Raw genomic sequence first — 16,917 nt, 5'->3', positions numbered from 1 at the left:
AATATCCACATGCAAAAGAATGAAGTTGGGCCCCTTACCTCATACACATACCAAAATCAACCCAAAATGGATTTGAAATTAAATATAAGACCAAAAAAATCTTTGAAGAAAACATTAAAAATTTCAAAGATAGTGTCTATGTTGCCATATAGAGAATGTGTGGGCTCAAGTGATCCACCCACCTCAGCCTCCTGAGTAGCTGAAACTACAGACATGTGTAACCATGTCTAGCTTCTGCATAAATTATTATAAACTTGGATTGTGTGATGGTGTCTCAGCTATGGCATCAAAATAAAAATGTCAAAAAAACAGGTAAAATTGGGCCTTATCAAAATGAAAAACTTTATGTTTCAAAAAACACTATGAGGAAAGAGAAAAGATAATCTATATTATCAGGAAAATATTTATAAATCATATGTATGATCTTGAATATCTAAAGAACTCTTACCATTCGATAATAAAGAGATAAATTAACCACTTAAAATATGCCCAAAATTGGAATATACATTTCTCCAAAGAGGATACACAAAAGGCCAATGAGCATATGAAAACAGGTTCAACATCATTATCCATCAGGGCAATGCAAACCAAAACCACAATAAGACTCCACTTCAGGGCTGCAGGTATAGCTCAGTTGGTAGAATGCTTGCCTCACATGCACAAGACCCTGGGTTCAATCCCCAGCAACACAGACATAAAAAAGATCCCACTTCATATCTACTAGGATGGCTATAATCAAAATTAACAAGTGTTAGAGAGGATGTGGAGAAATTGGAATCTGAATTGTACAGTCTATAAATTTTATCTTGATAAAACTGTTAAAAACACACATAGCTACAAAGAAAATCAGTTATATTGAACTAGAGTCATCAAAATATGGAAACAATTACTTGATAAAGAAATATATGTGCTTCTTTAATAAGGCAAAAAATAACAAGATACAGTTCTAATAGCTATCTTAATTTTGAAGTAGTGATGAGTGTAAAATAAATTTTGATGCATTTGCAATAACAACAAAAATGACTGATGTTTTCCAACCTCTAAAGAATAGGGATGGAAGGCATGGTAACATACGCTTGTAATCTCAGCAGGTTGGGAGGCTGAGGCAGGAGGATCACAGGTTCGAAGCCAGCCTCAGCAACTTTGCAAAGCTCTAAGCAACTTAGCAAGACACTGTCTCAAAATATAAAATAAATAGATAGATAGATAGATAGCAGGGTTGGAAAAGGGGGGCGAGTAATTCAATTAGTTAATTGTTTCCCCTGATGTGAAGCTCCAGAATTAAAATTCAAGTAAAAGATACCTTCTTTTTAGTGAGGATGGAGATGTTTAAGTTGGCTTATAGTCCAGTGCTTTTGGGACATTTACGCAAAATTAATTATGTTAGCAGACTGAACTACCAAGTGACTTGGTCCTATCTGAATAAACCCTTTAGTCATCCTGAAATGTAGTGAAATTTGGCAGGAGGTCAATAATTGATGCCTGGTTTCCAAGGCAAAGCAAGTAGGGAGGGGAAATGGGAAACAGATTCAAAGGGGAAAAAAAAAAGCAGGGAGATACCTAAGGGCTTGTCATGCTCACACTCTTGTCCCCAATCCATCAGAAAAGGTGATGTGATCAGAATAGCACAGGATGTCTCAGATCAGAATTGAGGAAGCATTTTCCCCATAACATCTTCATTGATTGTCCCTTCCATCAAATGTCTACCCCAGGACTGATATTCAAATTATCTGACAAGTGGTAACAAATGGCCACAGACCATTTAGGGCAGTTGACTGCCACAATACTAAAATAGAGTTCTGGATGACTGCTACTGTAGCAGACATTACTTGTAAGATTACAGGGAGGGCCTAGACGTGGAATTGAACAAAGGTTCTTGGACAACTGTCTCAGAAGATGCTCAACTTCTCTAATAACACATGAAACAACTTCCCAGTACACATTACCCCAAAGATAGGATACAGAGAGGAATAGAACAAAAGTTCCTAAGGTTTGATGAATAAAACATTGGGCAAGTGGTTGATACTGCATTCATCTTACTGATTTTGCAGCTAGAAATTTCTTCTCTTGGCAGATTAGAGTCAAAAAAGATTTCAATGGGGGCTGGGGTTAGGGCTCAGTGGTAGTGCACTTGCCTGATCTGTATGGGGCACTGGGTTCTATTCTCAGCACTGCACATAAATAAATAAAATCAAGGTCTATCAACAACTAATAAAATTTTTTTTTAAACAAAAAAGATTTCAATGTACCACTTCAAGCAGTATCTTTTCATGTTTACACTCTGAAGAGCTACCTTACTATGAAAATAGGGCTATATTTGGGTTAAAAGTCTTATCGTACCTTTTCATCATTTAAGCAGCAGCAAATATTGGGCTGGGGATGTGGCTCAAGCAGTAGCGTGCTCGCCTGGCATGTGTGGGGTGCTGGGTTCGATCCTCAGCACCACATAAAAGTAAAATAAAGATGTTGTGTCCACCAAAAACTAAAAAATAAATATTAAAAACTTATCTCTCTCTCTCTCTCTCTCACTCAAAAAAAGCAGCAAATAAAGCAAGCAATTTGAGATTGGGACCAAAGGCTATTAGCTTACACTATCAGCTGCCCCAGCTCTGAATATTGAGGTCTGCCTGGGGGGTAAGGGACTTTCTCATTCGTGTGGGCACCACTCCCCAGTTTCTTCCTTCTTATACACCCATCCCATCAGTTCACAATTCCTTTTCACATGAGGAGAAAACCTTCTAAGAGAGGAAGAAACTGATTAAGCTAGATGCTGAGACTCAGCCTTTACTAGGCAGGAAAGTCTTGGGCTCTGCATGGAGCTTCTGAGCAAGAAGAAGGGAGGTAAGCCATTTGAACAATAACTATTAATTTTTTATTAAGTATCTTGTTAAATATAACAATAATTTCTTCTCTTTCATAAAAACAACTTAAATTTTTACAACATTATCAGTTTGGAAAAAGACGAACAAAGAAAAGTAAAGAATGAAGAAAAGTAACCAAAAGACAAATTCAAGCACAGAATAAATACAGCCTATTTTCTTTTCATGCTTTCTTAGCCTTTGTGGCTACTGCCAGAGTGCCAGACCCCTCAGCCTCATAATTAAGAGCCCAAAATCTCCTCCAGCTTCGACGTGTCCAAGGGTGGGATTTTGGCGACTTCAAAGAAGATCCTGCAAAAGGAAGAGTGGGTCTGCTCAGTGTAAATTAGGTCAAAGCCAAACAGACTCCATGGAACAAATAGGACTTAAGGCCCTTAGTTTTCTCTTACTTTTTAACCATAGAGTAGAAAGGAATATGAAATGTGTCTGAATTCCTTTTTCTTTTAAGTGAGACTAGTCTGGGCCTGGCATTTTAATGTGTCCCCATGAATGAACACAAGCCCAATATCAGTTACTTACTGGTGAGAATACTTGGAATACACAGTCTTGAGCCTATTGTAAGAACTGAAAGTCAGCATGAAGTTCAGCCGCCTAACCAGGGGGTGGAGCTCAGAGGACTTGTAGCCACTGTAATACTCCAAGATAGGAACCTAGAAGAAACACGAACAGTTTGACTTTTACCATAAGAAGCATAACCTTCCTCCATCCCTCCTACCCTAAATCCAAACTCTCCATCTATCATTTAGGCAGGAATAATATTCAAAGATTCATACAGTACAGACACCAACCAATAATTATAGGGTACTATCTAGAAGAAAAGTTTTCATACACAAAGTTCTAGGATGGCCATATTCACATGTACCACTTGATGTTAGCCTTGGTCACAAGCATTCACATAAGCTGAAAACCTCCAAAGTCATAAGGAATAAGACTGATTTTGTAATTTACTATGAGGCCCAGAGCCAATGGCCAAGTAAAACCCCAAACAAAATCTGACTCCCAACCCAACAGCCAACAGGAACTTATCATTGTTTCTCATCTCTGGCTTTAATAACTATCATTCCATACATTCATTTTCTCACTTGACTATAAGAATCCTCTGGCCAAAGCAACATGGCAATGTTTAAGAGCAAAGGTACTGGAGACAGTACCTGTTTAAATTCCAGCTCCATTAACAGCATGGCCTAGAGAGTTCTTTAACTTCATCATGGCTCAGTTTCTCAGCCTGTCAAATGGGGATTTTTATAGTACTTTTATTACAGGATTAAATGAATGTGTAAACACACACAGAGGGAGAGAAGGAAGAAAGGAGGGGGAGGAGAGAGAAAGGGAGTGAGGGAGAAAGAGAGAAAATAGAGTCTAGTACATAGGAGATGCCCAAATAATGCTAGCTAGGATTAATATTATCAAGCCCCATGTAAGATGCTGAGAATACCAGGATGAATAAGGGACCCATCTCCTTTGATGAGTTTAGTTTAGAGAAAGAGACAAACATGCAAACAGAGAGTTACAAAATGTATGCTAAGTGCTATGATGGAAGTGAGTACAGGACACTGGAGGAACAGAGCAGCAGAACCCATTAACTCCAACTCAGAGAGTCACAGAAAACTTCACAGAGGAGGGCACATCTGCAGTGCATGCTGAAAGTCAAGCAAGAGCTCAACAGGCAGAGAAAGGAAGAGGATTTATCTGTAAGCTGGTGGTTTTCTAAAAATATCTTCAAGTATTTGACATGAACTCTTTTGTTCCACAAATAGCTTACCTGGAAGCCCATATTTGGGGTTACCAGGAAGTCAGGGTGGGGTTAAGAAACCTATCAATTTAGAACCCTTTACCATTTACATGGTCCCTTAGATACTTCTGCTAGAAACCCAGGAGTCCCCTGAGCACTGTCTGGAAACCACTGCCACAGACAAAAGGTAATCATGAAAGGTGCCAATCAAGGGACTAACACAATATTTGGGCATGTTAAATAAGATTAGAAAATTGGACTTGGGTTGTGGCTCAGTGGCACAGCACTTGCCTGGCACATATGAAGCACTGTGTTCAATCCTCAGCACATAAAAATAAATAAAAAAATAATGGTTTTGTGTCCATCTACAACAAAAAATATTTTTAAAAATTACATAGTGCCACTGCCACTGTGCCAGTTCAGGCCCTGGATTCTTCCCCTTGATTATTACAACACCCTACTCACTGGTATTCCCACCTTTATAGTCTCCCTCACTAGTATTCCTTCTATACTGCCATACAAGGATTGTTTCCAAAACACACAAACAAGAGTATGTTATTTCCCTAAAAAATCCTTCAATGCCTTAGTAAGAATTGGGTCTCTTAGGCTGGAGATATAGCTCAGTGGTAGTGTATTTGCTTATCATGCCCAAGGTCCAGGGTTCAATACCCAGTACTCCACACACACACACACACACACACACACACACACACACACACACACAGACACACACACGTCAAGTGGGTTCCCTGAGCATGGCATTTATGACCACAACTTACCAACCTACCATTCTGGTCTCACCTTTCACCATTCCCTTTTAACACACCCTTTGCTGTATTTACAGGGGATGTCTTATTCAGACCTAAATATATCACACTCCTTCCTTAGCACCTTCACATTTTTTCTATTATTGCTCCCTCCACCTTGAATGTCTCCTATCACAAGTTTCCACTCATCTTTCAAGACACAACTCAAAAGTCACCTCTTCTGTACTGCATTCCTTCTCTGTAGGAGAGGCAGTGTATATAAAACAGGAGGAGATTGTAGTCCTCAGCTGATGCTCATTGGTTTAGCCACCAAGTATGAAAACACCAAAATATTTCTAGCCTAGTTGGTACACAGTTTGCTTCCCTGAAACCCCTCAATTGCCCCCTTTAAGAATATGAACTTCAGCAGGATCCATGGATCAAAGTCTGGCTCAACAGGGGCCTCCAGGACCTCAGTTCTATGACCACAGTTCCATAGTTCCAGAGCTATGGCTAATACCCATGCTGATTATATAGTAGATTTAGATTTTTAACACCCTGCTAGACATTATTATTGCTTATTATTTTTCATCATGATCACTTTATTAAATACATTCTCTCTCCTTCCGAAATGTCCCCCATTTCATTATGACTTATCTGGGATTACACAATTGTTGTGCAGTTCTTTCTCAGCACTCAGAAGTTTCCCCATCAGTCGTGGCTCAGGATTTCTAGATAAGAGGGACTTAGAGGTGATTGAACTGACAGTGGGTGCTTTATTTGTAAGCATAATCTCTCTATGAATTGCATGTAACACAGCAGTAAGAATTTAAAGCTCTCTAAAGCTGTTTTTATCTACAACATTTTATAATATTGAGAAAGCATCAATTATGAGTTTTACTTGTATGGGGGTAGATGGCTCTGAGGGCCTTCCTCTTTTGAAGACCACACTGCTGATATGCCTCTGAGTACCCTGTTATACACACAGTTACTTTCACTACTCTATATTCTCTGGGCCAGGGCTTTTCAAGTCCTATTCTAATAAATTCCCTTAGGGGCCAGCTTTGCTGAGGGGACTGCAAAGAACAGAGTTGGAATAGGGTCAGGGATAAGAAGTAGGCCCACCCCAACCCCTGCGACAACCTGAATAACTTCTCATTACTCTGTTTTGTAATACCAGAATTTTAAGGAAGCTTTCTTTGTAACAAGGGGTACTATGACTAAGAAAAAGGAAACAAGTATTTCAAACCCATGTCCCTAGGTTATACAGGTATGAAATAAATCAAAACTATGGATACATAGCAGCTTTGTCACCAAGAGCTTCCCACAGCCCTAATTTTCACTCCCCCCCTCCCCCCAACCCCCATCACAAATATTTACACAGTGTTCAAGCTTCTTCATGTAGAGGGCCAGGAGGAAGGAGCCAGCTGCTAGTTTGGAAGCTCTCTCTTGGACATAGTCATATTCCTGCAGGGTCATCTCACAGATGAAGCGAGACAAGGTCAGTGTCTTCATGCTGGCATGGACACACTAAAGACAGCAAGAAGACTGGTTCAACAATCAATTCAGAAAACCAAACCAGGTGGAAGACCTCCTTTCCAGTTATCCTATCCCCAGTCTAAATAGCTTTCTGCTTGAGCAATGTATCTCTCCTGCCATCATGACTCACCCTAAAGTTGTACACCTACAAAAGCACAGGGCCAGCAGTCTGTGTCTGCAAAAGCAGACTTTTTACAGGGAAATTCTGAAATTGGCAGTGCAATTTGCTACCTTTAGGGTTTTAAATGAAATTATCAATTGTGGGTTCTCCCTCCTCCCCTTTCTGTGGGAGTCATCCTCCAAAGAGTCAGTCTCACAACTACAACTACGCACCTGGTTCTACCCTAGAAGATGTCCCACTCTCCCAAATAGCCCTTGCCCTTTTTTATTTGAAAAAAAACACAATAACCTATAACACAGAGATAAAAGTGCAGAACACACAATTGTAGGATATAATGAATAATTATAAAATGGCCTCCTCTGTAACCAAAACTCAAGAAAGAAAACATTGCTTACATTCCCCCCAAATGTCTCAGGTGTCCCTTTCTGATCAAATCCCCTGATTCTGTCCTCATCTCAAATCTTATAGGTACATTGTATTAATCTGCAACTTGCCCCCCACCCCAACTCCCTCATAAAGATTACCAAACTTTAAGCCAAGAAGTTGTCAGCCAGCCACTCTGCTTATAGAGTGGCTATAACCCAGAAGTGGAGGAACAAAGATGTTCCTCCTCCCTCTTACCCTAGCATATCTGCGCAGAAAATGATAGGCAATGGGAATGTTGATGTCAAAGTTGAGGGCTTGCAGGATACTGATTTCCATGGCAAGCAGTTCATCTCGCTTGTAAATATCATCACAGATGTACAGGAAGTCATCCACACAAGGAGGGCTGGGTTCCTGTGGGTAGAGAGAACAGTCAGTCACAACCAATCAGATATCCCTCTCCTCTCTGCTTATAGATGAAGGCAAAGGGGAAGAAGGGTGAAGGGTAGGAGGCAACCTATTCTTCATGTTAGTCTTTTAAAATTTTGCTTATTCTAATTTATTAGTTTTATGAAACCTTACGGTTTGGGAGCAGAGAAGTAGCAACTTTCATTAAGGAGTTCAAAGAACTTTAGAACTATGGATTGCTACAAAAATCACAAGCACAATGCTGGCTCCCTCACTCCTTTCCCAGTTCCTGTCTCCTGGCAGAATTCTTACTACCTCCTTCTCTTCTTGCTCCCTTCCCTCTCCTCCCTTCTCTCTCACTTCCCCTCCTTCTCTGGTCATGCCCCTTTCCTGCTTACCCTCAGAGATATCCTACACCTTAGCTTCATTTGGGCCCTGGCCAACAAAGAGGAAGGGAGAGCAGAGGAGGAAAAGAGGTGGAGTGGGAAAGGGAGGGACACTTCTTAGCAAATCTTAGAGCCAAGAACACCCATCCTCTGGTGGCCAGGACAGAGGGTCCCTACTAAGTGCTATGGAGGAGGGATATCTTTTCCTCACAGAATTGAAAAGTACAAAAGGACTTTTGTAAGGAGACCTGTGGAGATGGGATGATGAGAGAAGAAAGAAAGCAGCAGTGTGAGAACCTGAACAAGTCACTTCCACTCTCTGGGCCTCAGCTTCCTTTTCTGTAATACTATAGGATTGGTCCAATCTGTGATCTGCAAACAGGGAAGGGGAGGGAAGAGGAGGAAAGAGAGACAAAGAGAGCGAGAGCTGTAGGAAGAAGGCTGGGGTAGGCAGTAACCGCCTGGTAAGAAAAAGAGTTAAGAGTCTTTCTGCCTCCTCCTGATCTTCCTATCATCAAGTTCAGGCTCCAGAGGATAGGGGATAATAGGGAGCACCCAGGACAGTAGTTCTTCTAATCCTCAGCCCCTCTGTCCAGCTTCATCCAGTACATTCTCCTCACCTCTAGCTCCCCTTTCTGTGGCCTTCTTCCCTCGCTTCCCCTGACAAGGCCTTGGATTTCCTATGCCTGGTTCTCACTCATCAGGACAGTAGATCACTGCTTTCAGTCCCTATGCCTTGTGATGGTGCTTCTGGCACTGTAAAAATCCACCCCAAAAGGTCCTATCTTCCTTCTGGTGGTAATACACTTTTGTAAATAGGCCTCTCTCCTCTCAGCTCTCTGGTTTTGTTTTTCTGTGGAGGAACTCAAACAGAATCTGGTGGCTCTCAGAGCAACTCTGAAGGTCTGTGCCAGGAAGTACCCCTTTTATTCCACTACCATCCCTTTTGCTTTTGGCCAAGGCCCAAACAGAAGCTAAGGTGTAAGGTATCTCTTGGGCTAAGCAGGAAAGGAGGGGGCATGACCAAAGTAGGAGGGGAAGAGATAGAGAAGGGAGGGAGCAGGTAGAAAGGGAAGTAATGAGGATTCTGATAGGAAGTAGGAACTGGGGAGGGAGTAAGGGAGCCAGCATAAAAACAAATCCATATTTCTAAAGTTCTTTGAATTTCTTAATAAAAGTTACTTCCTCTCTGCTGCCAAACCTTAAGATATTATATAATTAAGATGACTACTAGCATAAATAAAGGAGAAATAACAGTTAACAAGTTAAACAAGTTCAGCTGGCACCCAGGAAAGGAGAAAGCATCCAGAGATGTAGCTAGGAGGATTACAGTCTTTCTTTCTCTCTCTCTCTCTCTCTCTCTCTCTCTCTCTCTCACACACACACACACACACACACACACACACATACACACCGACCAGAAACTCACTTCAGTGCAACTTCAAAAATGACTACTTTACTTGGAGCATTTAGACTCACTACCTTCTATATCAAGCCATTTTCTCTTAAATAGCTCCAAGCATCCTGGTTTGGAAAAATTTTGTTCTATATGCAGATCAAGACTCTAGTAGATGGGGATAGAGTTGGAAGAACAGAAAAGGCTGGAAAGCAGAGAATCATGGACCAGAAAGAAGTTTTAAAAGAACCACCCATTTAATTAGGCACATGCATACATAACATCTTCAAAGAGGAAATGGAAGAACCTTGCTGATTCCAGGAAACCAATAGAGCACCATAGCCAATAAGCATCAGTTTTCCTGCTTTAGGAAGACAGATAAAAAAACATTGATGGGAAAAATTATTTGTATGCAAGTATGTAATTGGAAACACATGGATAGATACACGCACACAAGTATATGCATAAGTTTGTGTACATATGTGTGTATGTATGGCTAACTACACATACGTGTTCATTCACTATTTTAGGTACAAATTAGTTTAGTTCTCTCTTAGGGACTCATGCTCACCTCAAATTTTGCTGCAATCAGAAAGGCAGTTGAACCAAGGAGTTGTAGCTTGTCTTTCTGGCATACTACCTTCATCAGGTAGTGATCCACCAGCTTTACTGCCAAGTACAAGGTCTCATGACAAACCTCAAAGGTCATCTGGAGGAATACACAACAGGACAAGAATCAACACATCTTACAGATCCATAAAAATCTCCATACTGACCTAGATTCCTGGACTATCTGTAACATCATGGATAGTCCTGGCCAGTTGGGACTGTGCTAGGAATGCAGAAAACTACTTCAGTAAGGTACCTGCATAAATCTCCCATGCCTTTGAGGACCCTGGTATTACCTGCCCTCACATATTTGAATAGGTAAATAGTCTTTCAAGCCAGAGAGAGAGAGAGATAAGCTGTTTTGCCTTCTCTGGGGGCACCTTGAGTGGATATACACTCTCTCTTTGATCTCTGATACTGAGGTTCTTGCTTTCCGCATTTGTTACCAACTTGTAAACTACGTGAAGAGATCATGTTTATTTAGTTGAAATACAGAGTCTATTAGCTGATTTATTATTAGTTTCTTTTCTCAACTAGCTATGCTATTAGAATATATTGATTGGGAGCAAGTATCAATAGCACAATTTGGAAGAGAACTAAGAGATACGGGGAGCCAAAGTGAAATTAAATCATTAGCAGTACAACTCCCCTTCCTTTCTTTTTCTTAGTTATCATTATCATTCCTTCACCAACTCCAAGAAAACTTCTCCTATAACCCCAGTCCCAGAATTTATGCTGGCCTATGCAGTACCTTTGTGGAAATTAGAAGAAAAAAAAAGGTGGCTTCTTTGGGTAAATAAAGCCCTTCAGATAGAAATCAATTACATAATATCTTTATATGAATCAGCAAAGGTACACAGCAGCCCTATAGCCAGAATGCATGGCTTGGCAAGCAGTATGAATTCAATTTCACTGGCTGCTTTTGCCTTGGCTAAAGCCCTTGTATAAACACAATTTACACAACTGTACACAGAGGGCCCACCAACCATCAGTGATACTTCTTCCCCATAACTCCCAGGTTCCAAGGATTCAAGAACAACAAAAATCTTTCCTAGCATAACACCTAACTAATAGCCCCCTCCCAACATCTCCACAAGATAGCTATTCAGTTCCTGCCTTCCAAATCTGCAAATACAGACTAATCCCTCTTTGAATGATTTTAAAAGAAAATTCTCCCTTATCTTAAGTGAAATCACCCTCCCTGTAAGCTTCACTTCCTTGGGCCTTCTTTTGTACAGGCTAATCTTGTGGCCAGGAACCCAGATGACCAAAAAGCAGGCGAATGAGAAGCATTGGAGGAATGGATGTATATATTACATAAGCAAATGATTATCAGAAAATGGCTGAATACAACAATTCAGCAATACACATAGTAAGTTTATGATCATGGAAATATCAAGAAGCAGTTCTAAACTGTTCCATGAATATGGCTTTGAATTTTCTCAGAAATCTGTATTGGTTTCCTATTACTGCTAAAATTAAATTACCAATAACTCAACAACTTAAACAACACAAATTCATTATATTAGGAATCTGAATGTCAGAAGTCCAAAATAGGTCCTCTTGAACTAAAATTCAAGGTGTCAGCAGGTATGTGTTCCTTTCTGGAGGTTCTACTACAGAATCCATCATCTTGCTTTTTCTAGCATCTAGGGGAAGCCCATATTCCTTGGTTTATGGCTCCTTCCTCATTCAAAATCAGCTAAGTCTCACATTAAATCACAATCCACTTCCCTCTCCCACATTTAAGGACTTTTGTGATTACAATGGACCCACTCACTCAGACAACCCAGGATAATTCCTCTTTCTTGGTCTATTTTGTTTTTGTTGTTGTTGTCGTTGTTGTTTTGGGGCACTCGACCACTGAGCCACATCCCCAGCCCTATTTTGTATTTTATTTAGACAGAAGGTCTCACTGAGTTGCTTAGGGCCTCACTTCTGCTGAGGTTGGTTTTGAACTTAGATCCTCTTGCCTCAGCCTCCCAAGTTGTTGGGGTTACAGGTATGCGCCACAGCTCCAGGCAATATTTCCCCTTTCTTAAATTCCGTTCATTAGTGATTTTAATTCAACTTTACTGAGTAAGGTAATGTATTCACAGGTTCTGGGGATTAGGACATGGATATTTTATTCTGTCTATCACACTGTCCAAAGAAACAAGATGGGAAGAAAAGGATGAGAAGAGTTTATGTAGATGAAAGATAATGACTATCACTGTAAATATTAAGAAATCAAGGTTCAGGTAATTATAAAAAATAAAGATAAAAGAGGGTAGGAATGGAAAGCAGCAGTCATCTGAGGATAATGCTTGTGAACAAACAACACAGCCATTATTTACATAAATTCCTTCTAGTCCCTTACATAGGCCCTTAACTGCCCATATATACATGTGGGTATCAGATGGTAGCATCTAAGTGTGTGGGTAATATCTGAATGAATGGTCAAAATTTAGAGACAATAAGTATTTAACTTTGCTGGTTGTGGTGGTGCATTCCTGTAATCTCTGCAGCTCAGGAAGCTGAGGCAGAGGGATTGTGAGTTCAGTGCCAGCATCATGAATTTAGCAAGGCCCTAAGCAACTTAAGCAAGACCCTGTCTCAAAATAAAACATGAGGATGTGGCTCAATGGTCAAGCACCCTTGGGTTCAATCCCCTGTATCAAAAAAGTTTAAATTAGCTGTGTCCATTATAGTAATACCTCTTCCTTGAATGTTAGGCAATATCTTTCTAATGTTATTCTACCACTTGAAACTATGTGAAAGAAGTCTAATCCTTCTTGTGACAGCTCTTCAGCTATTGAAGACAGTTATCATAACTCCCATAAATCTTCCCCATTCAAGACCAAGCAACTTGAATTCCTTTATTCTTTACATTATATGGTCTTCTGTTCCCTCAGTGTCAGGCTCCAAATGAAAGTCTTTGTGCTGGTTAGAGAAGAAGGGGTGATATTCTAGGTAATTTCAAGCAGCTCCAACAAATGTGACAAGAAGCCCTTCAACACAGTACTAATATTCTCTCCCTCTCTTTACAACAGCCTCTGGCTAGAGTACTCTTCCAATTCTCAATAAATAACTATTATTCTTAGTGGAAATAGGTAAGAGAAAATGAAAAGGAAGCAATAGATAAATCAATACTAGTAATAAAAGATACACTATGTCATTAACTAGAAGACAAATTGGTCAAAATCCATCTCAAATTCCAAAACTCAAAGAACATCTTCTATAAAGAGGAATAAACAGAAAAATATCAACCAGACATATGAAAAGGAACAAGTAATTTTAAAAAAAGAGAAACATTTTTAGGAATCAGCAAGCATCTACCTAAAAAAACCCTTTTCATTCCCAAGAACAGAATGAAATTTTAAAAAGTATATTCTTAACAAGATCTGAAAGGACACTGAACCTATGAAAATAGAAATTCTGAATTTGGTATTGTGACTCAGTGGTAGAGCATTCGCCTAGCACCTGTGAGGCATGGGGTTTGATCCTCAGCACCACATAAAACATAAATAAGTAAAATAAAGGTATTGTGTCCATCTACAACTAAATTTTTTTAAAAGACTGGTTTATGATATAACACGGTAACTTAGTTTTAAAAAAATTTGTAACAGTAAACAGGATGTTAGATGATGCCAAAAAAACCAAATCAACATTCCAAAGACTACTTTAAGAAATTATCTTGAAACTGAGAGATAAAAGATAATAAATGAAAACTTCAGAGACATAGAGAATAGATCCTGGAGATACATACAAACTATCCCCTATGCTCTCTTCAAAAGGAAGGGCAAAGATCAGAATTCTTCCAGGCAAAATACAGAGCAACAGGGCTAGGACTGTAGCTCAGTGTTAGAGCGCTTGCCTAGCACATGTGAGGCACTAGGTTTGATCCTTAGCACCACATAAAAATAAATAAATAAAAGAAAGGTATTGTGTGTATCTACAAATAAAAATTTTTTTTTCTTTTTTTTTTATTGGTTGTTCAAAACATTACAAAGCTTTTGACATATCATGTTTCATACATTAGATTCATGAACTCCCATTTTTACCCCAAATACAGATTGCAGAATCACATCTGTTACATATACACATTTTTACATAATGCCCTATTAGTAACTATTGTATTCTGCTCCCTTTCCTATCCTCTACTATCCCCCCTCCCCTCCCCTCCCATCTTGTCTCTCTACCCCATCTACTGTATTTCATTTCTCTCCTTGTTTATTTACCCATTCCCCTCGCAACCTCTTATGTGTGATTTTGTATAACAATGAGCGTCTCCGGGAGAGAAAAGGGAAATTGCATGGTAATGGAGGGAGACGCTCATTGTTATAAAAATATTTTTTAAAAAAAAACAAAGCACAAGGCATCACTATAGGACCAACGGAGGTTCAGTTAGCCTGGGGCAGTGGGCCCTGCATGTGCTTACGTGAGCCATGTTCCTAGGGAATATGGTGGTAAACCACTTATAGACAACCTGCTTCTGGGTCAAGATTTCATAGGTGGCAAAGCAGCTCCCACTCTGCTAACTATTGAAAGTCAGCCACAGGCACAAAGTTTGTAAAAAAAAAAATAGAAAAAGAAAAAATGAGAGAAAAAGTAGAAGGGTAAAATTATCAAAGAAAGTGTAGATACACATTTCTTTCCTGGGCAAAGAAAGACTGGACCTTTAGGTTAAAGAACTTACAATATAACAGAAAAAAAAATAAGAGAAAAAAGGCCCACATCTAGAAATGTCAAAATAATTATTCATAGGGAACATAATGTATTAAACATTGATGATTTGTATTTAAGAGTCTAGCTTATTTTATTTTATTTTTATTTTTATTTTTTTATTGGTTGTTCACAACATTACAAAGCTCTTGACGTATCATATTTCATACATTAGATTGAAGTGGGTTATGAACTCCCAACTTTTACCCCAAATGCAGATTGCAGAATCACGTCGGTTACACATCCACAATTTTACATAATGCCCTATTAGTAACTGTTGTATTCTGCTACCTTTCCTATCCCCTATTATCCCCCCTCCCCTTCCCTCACATCTTCTCTCTCTACCCCATCTACTGTAATTCATTTCTCTCCTTGTTTATTTTCCCATTCCCCTCACAACCTCTTATATGTAATTTTGTATAGCAATGAGGGTCTCCCTTCATTTCCATGCAATTTCCCTTTTCTCTCCCTTTCCCTCCCATCTCATGTCTCTGTTTAATGTTAATCTTTTCTTCCTGCTCTTCCTCCCTGCTCTGTTCATAGTTGCTCTCATTATATCAAAGAAGACATTTGGTATTTGTTTTTTAGGGATTGGCTAGCTTCACTAAGCATAATCTGCTCTAGTGCCATCCATTTCCCTGCAAATTCTATGATTTTGTCATTTTTTATTGCTGCGTAGTACTCCATTGTATATAGATGCCACATTTTTTTAATCCATTCATCTGTTGAAGGGCATCTGGGTTGGTTCCACAGTCTAGCTATTGTGAATTGTGTCTAGCTTATTTTAAAAAGCAGATAAAGAAATGAACTAAAATGTGCAAATTATCTCATCTTGCTCGAAGCGAAATTAATAAATTCTATCAAAGGGGTTGCTTAAATAAAGATCATATTCATTTAAGAAAATTATAAAGAAGCTTAAGAGAATGTAGTGTAACTACACTTATATTGAAAGACTACTAAGATTTATTATTAAAACAGCAAGTTGCAGATCAATGAATACAGCATGATCTATTCATATAACAAAAATATTGTGAAACATATACTGATTTAAAAAACTATATCTCTATAAGGTCATACATGAGTATATATGTATGTATTAACATGTTACTCATATAATTTAAGATTTTTAAAGAAAAGACAGTTAAAACTTTATGATAAGACACACAAAAAATGAACTGGATGGATACACTCTAAATGTTTATATTATTATCCCCAGAGAGTAAGAAAAGGAGTGTTGAAGCAAAATAAATTTGGCCTAAACCAGCCTCTGTACCTGAGGGATAATTTTGGCCTAAAGCATGCTTTTGTGAATTACATCCTAGCTTGATATGCAAGCAGGTGGTAACCTAAACAAGAGTATATCCCTGTAACTAAGCAACTGAGTCTTAGCCAATCACAGAGGCTGAACTTCCAGCCAATCTGAGATTGAAAACTGACAAAACATGACCACATAAAGTAAATGCAAGTGCAGTCAATCAGGATGCTTGTGTATGTCACTTACTTGTCTCCAGCTATAGGTATAACCTGCTTATGTATTGGTCTGAACACCTTTGGTCTAGAATGTTCTAGGAACATTTTCATGATCAAGTAAACTGTTAAATTGAACTAGTATGATGTTCCTTTACATAGGAGGAAAGGGTGGTTGATTTTATGCATACATACAAAAATATACATGAGTACATACCCATATACATATTATAAACATATATTAATTGTGTACTTTTAAAAAATGTAAGAGGCAGGGAAGCTAAGGTGGTATGAAAGAGTTGAGTGAATGCCAGTAGAAATTAAGAAAACAACAATTGTGGGTAATTATCACAATGTTCTCAGACTTCAGTATATTAAGAAAAACATAAATTGGCATATAAATTATATAATTATTAGGCCTCTGTACCCTATGGAAAATACAGTTCTTCAGTGAGTCATTCATAAAAAACTTGTTATATCTGAAGAAAACCTCATTAGCTTTTAAAAAGCAGAAATTATCATTTGGGTCACATTGTTTATGCACAATATAACAAATCTAGACACTGA

At 38.9% G+C, this 16,917-nt stretch overlaps 1 protein-coding gene across 2 annotated transcripts in view; it reads right to left on the bottom strand.

Moving 5' to 3' along the window:
• Positions 1-2,849: 2,849 nt before the first annotated feature.
• Positions 2,850-16,917, bottom strand: part of Ccnb3 (cyclin B3) — a 74,502-nt gene continuing 60,434 nt past the window's right edge. For both annotated transcript variants that reach the window (XM_078034870.1, XM_040280770.2), the window contains exons 8-12: positions 10,142-10,279; positions 7,639-7,794; positions 6,738-6,887; positions 3,399-3,529; positions 2,850-3,170 (exon numbers count right to left, since the gene is read on the bottom strand). In XM_078034870.1, the coding sequence (XP_077890996.1) occupies positions 3,101-3,170; positions 3,399-3,529; positions 6,738-6,887; positions 7,639-7,794; positions 10,142-10,279 (645 nt within the window). In that variant the 3' untranslated portion in view covers positions 2,850-3,100. The remainder of the gene's footprint in view (positions 3,171-3,398; positions 3,530-6,737; positions 6,888-7,638; positions 7,795-10,141; positions 10,280-16,917) is intronic.

The sequence above is a fragment of the Ictidomys tridecemlineatus genome, chromosome X (assembly GCF_052094955.1).
Source record: "Ictidomys tridecemlineatus isolate mIctTri1 chromosome X, mIctTri1.hap1, whole genome shotgun sequence".
Classification (NCBI taxonomy): domain Eukaryota; kingdom Metazoa; phylum Chordata; class Mammalia; order Rodentia; family Sciuridae; genus Ictidomys; species Ictidomys tridecemlineatus.
The sequence above is the reverse complement of the archived record's forward strand: the minus strand, read 5'-3'. Positions and strand labels throughout refer to the sequence as shown.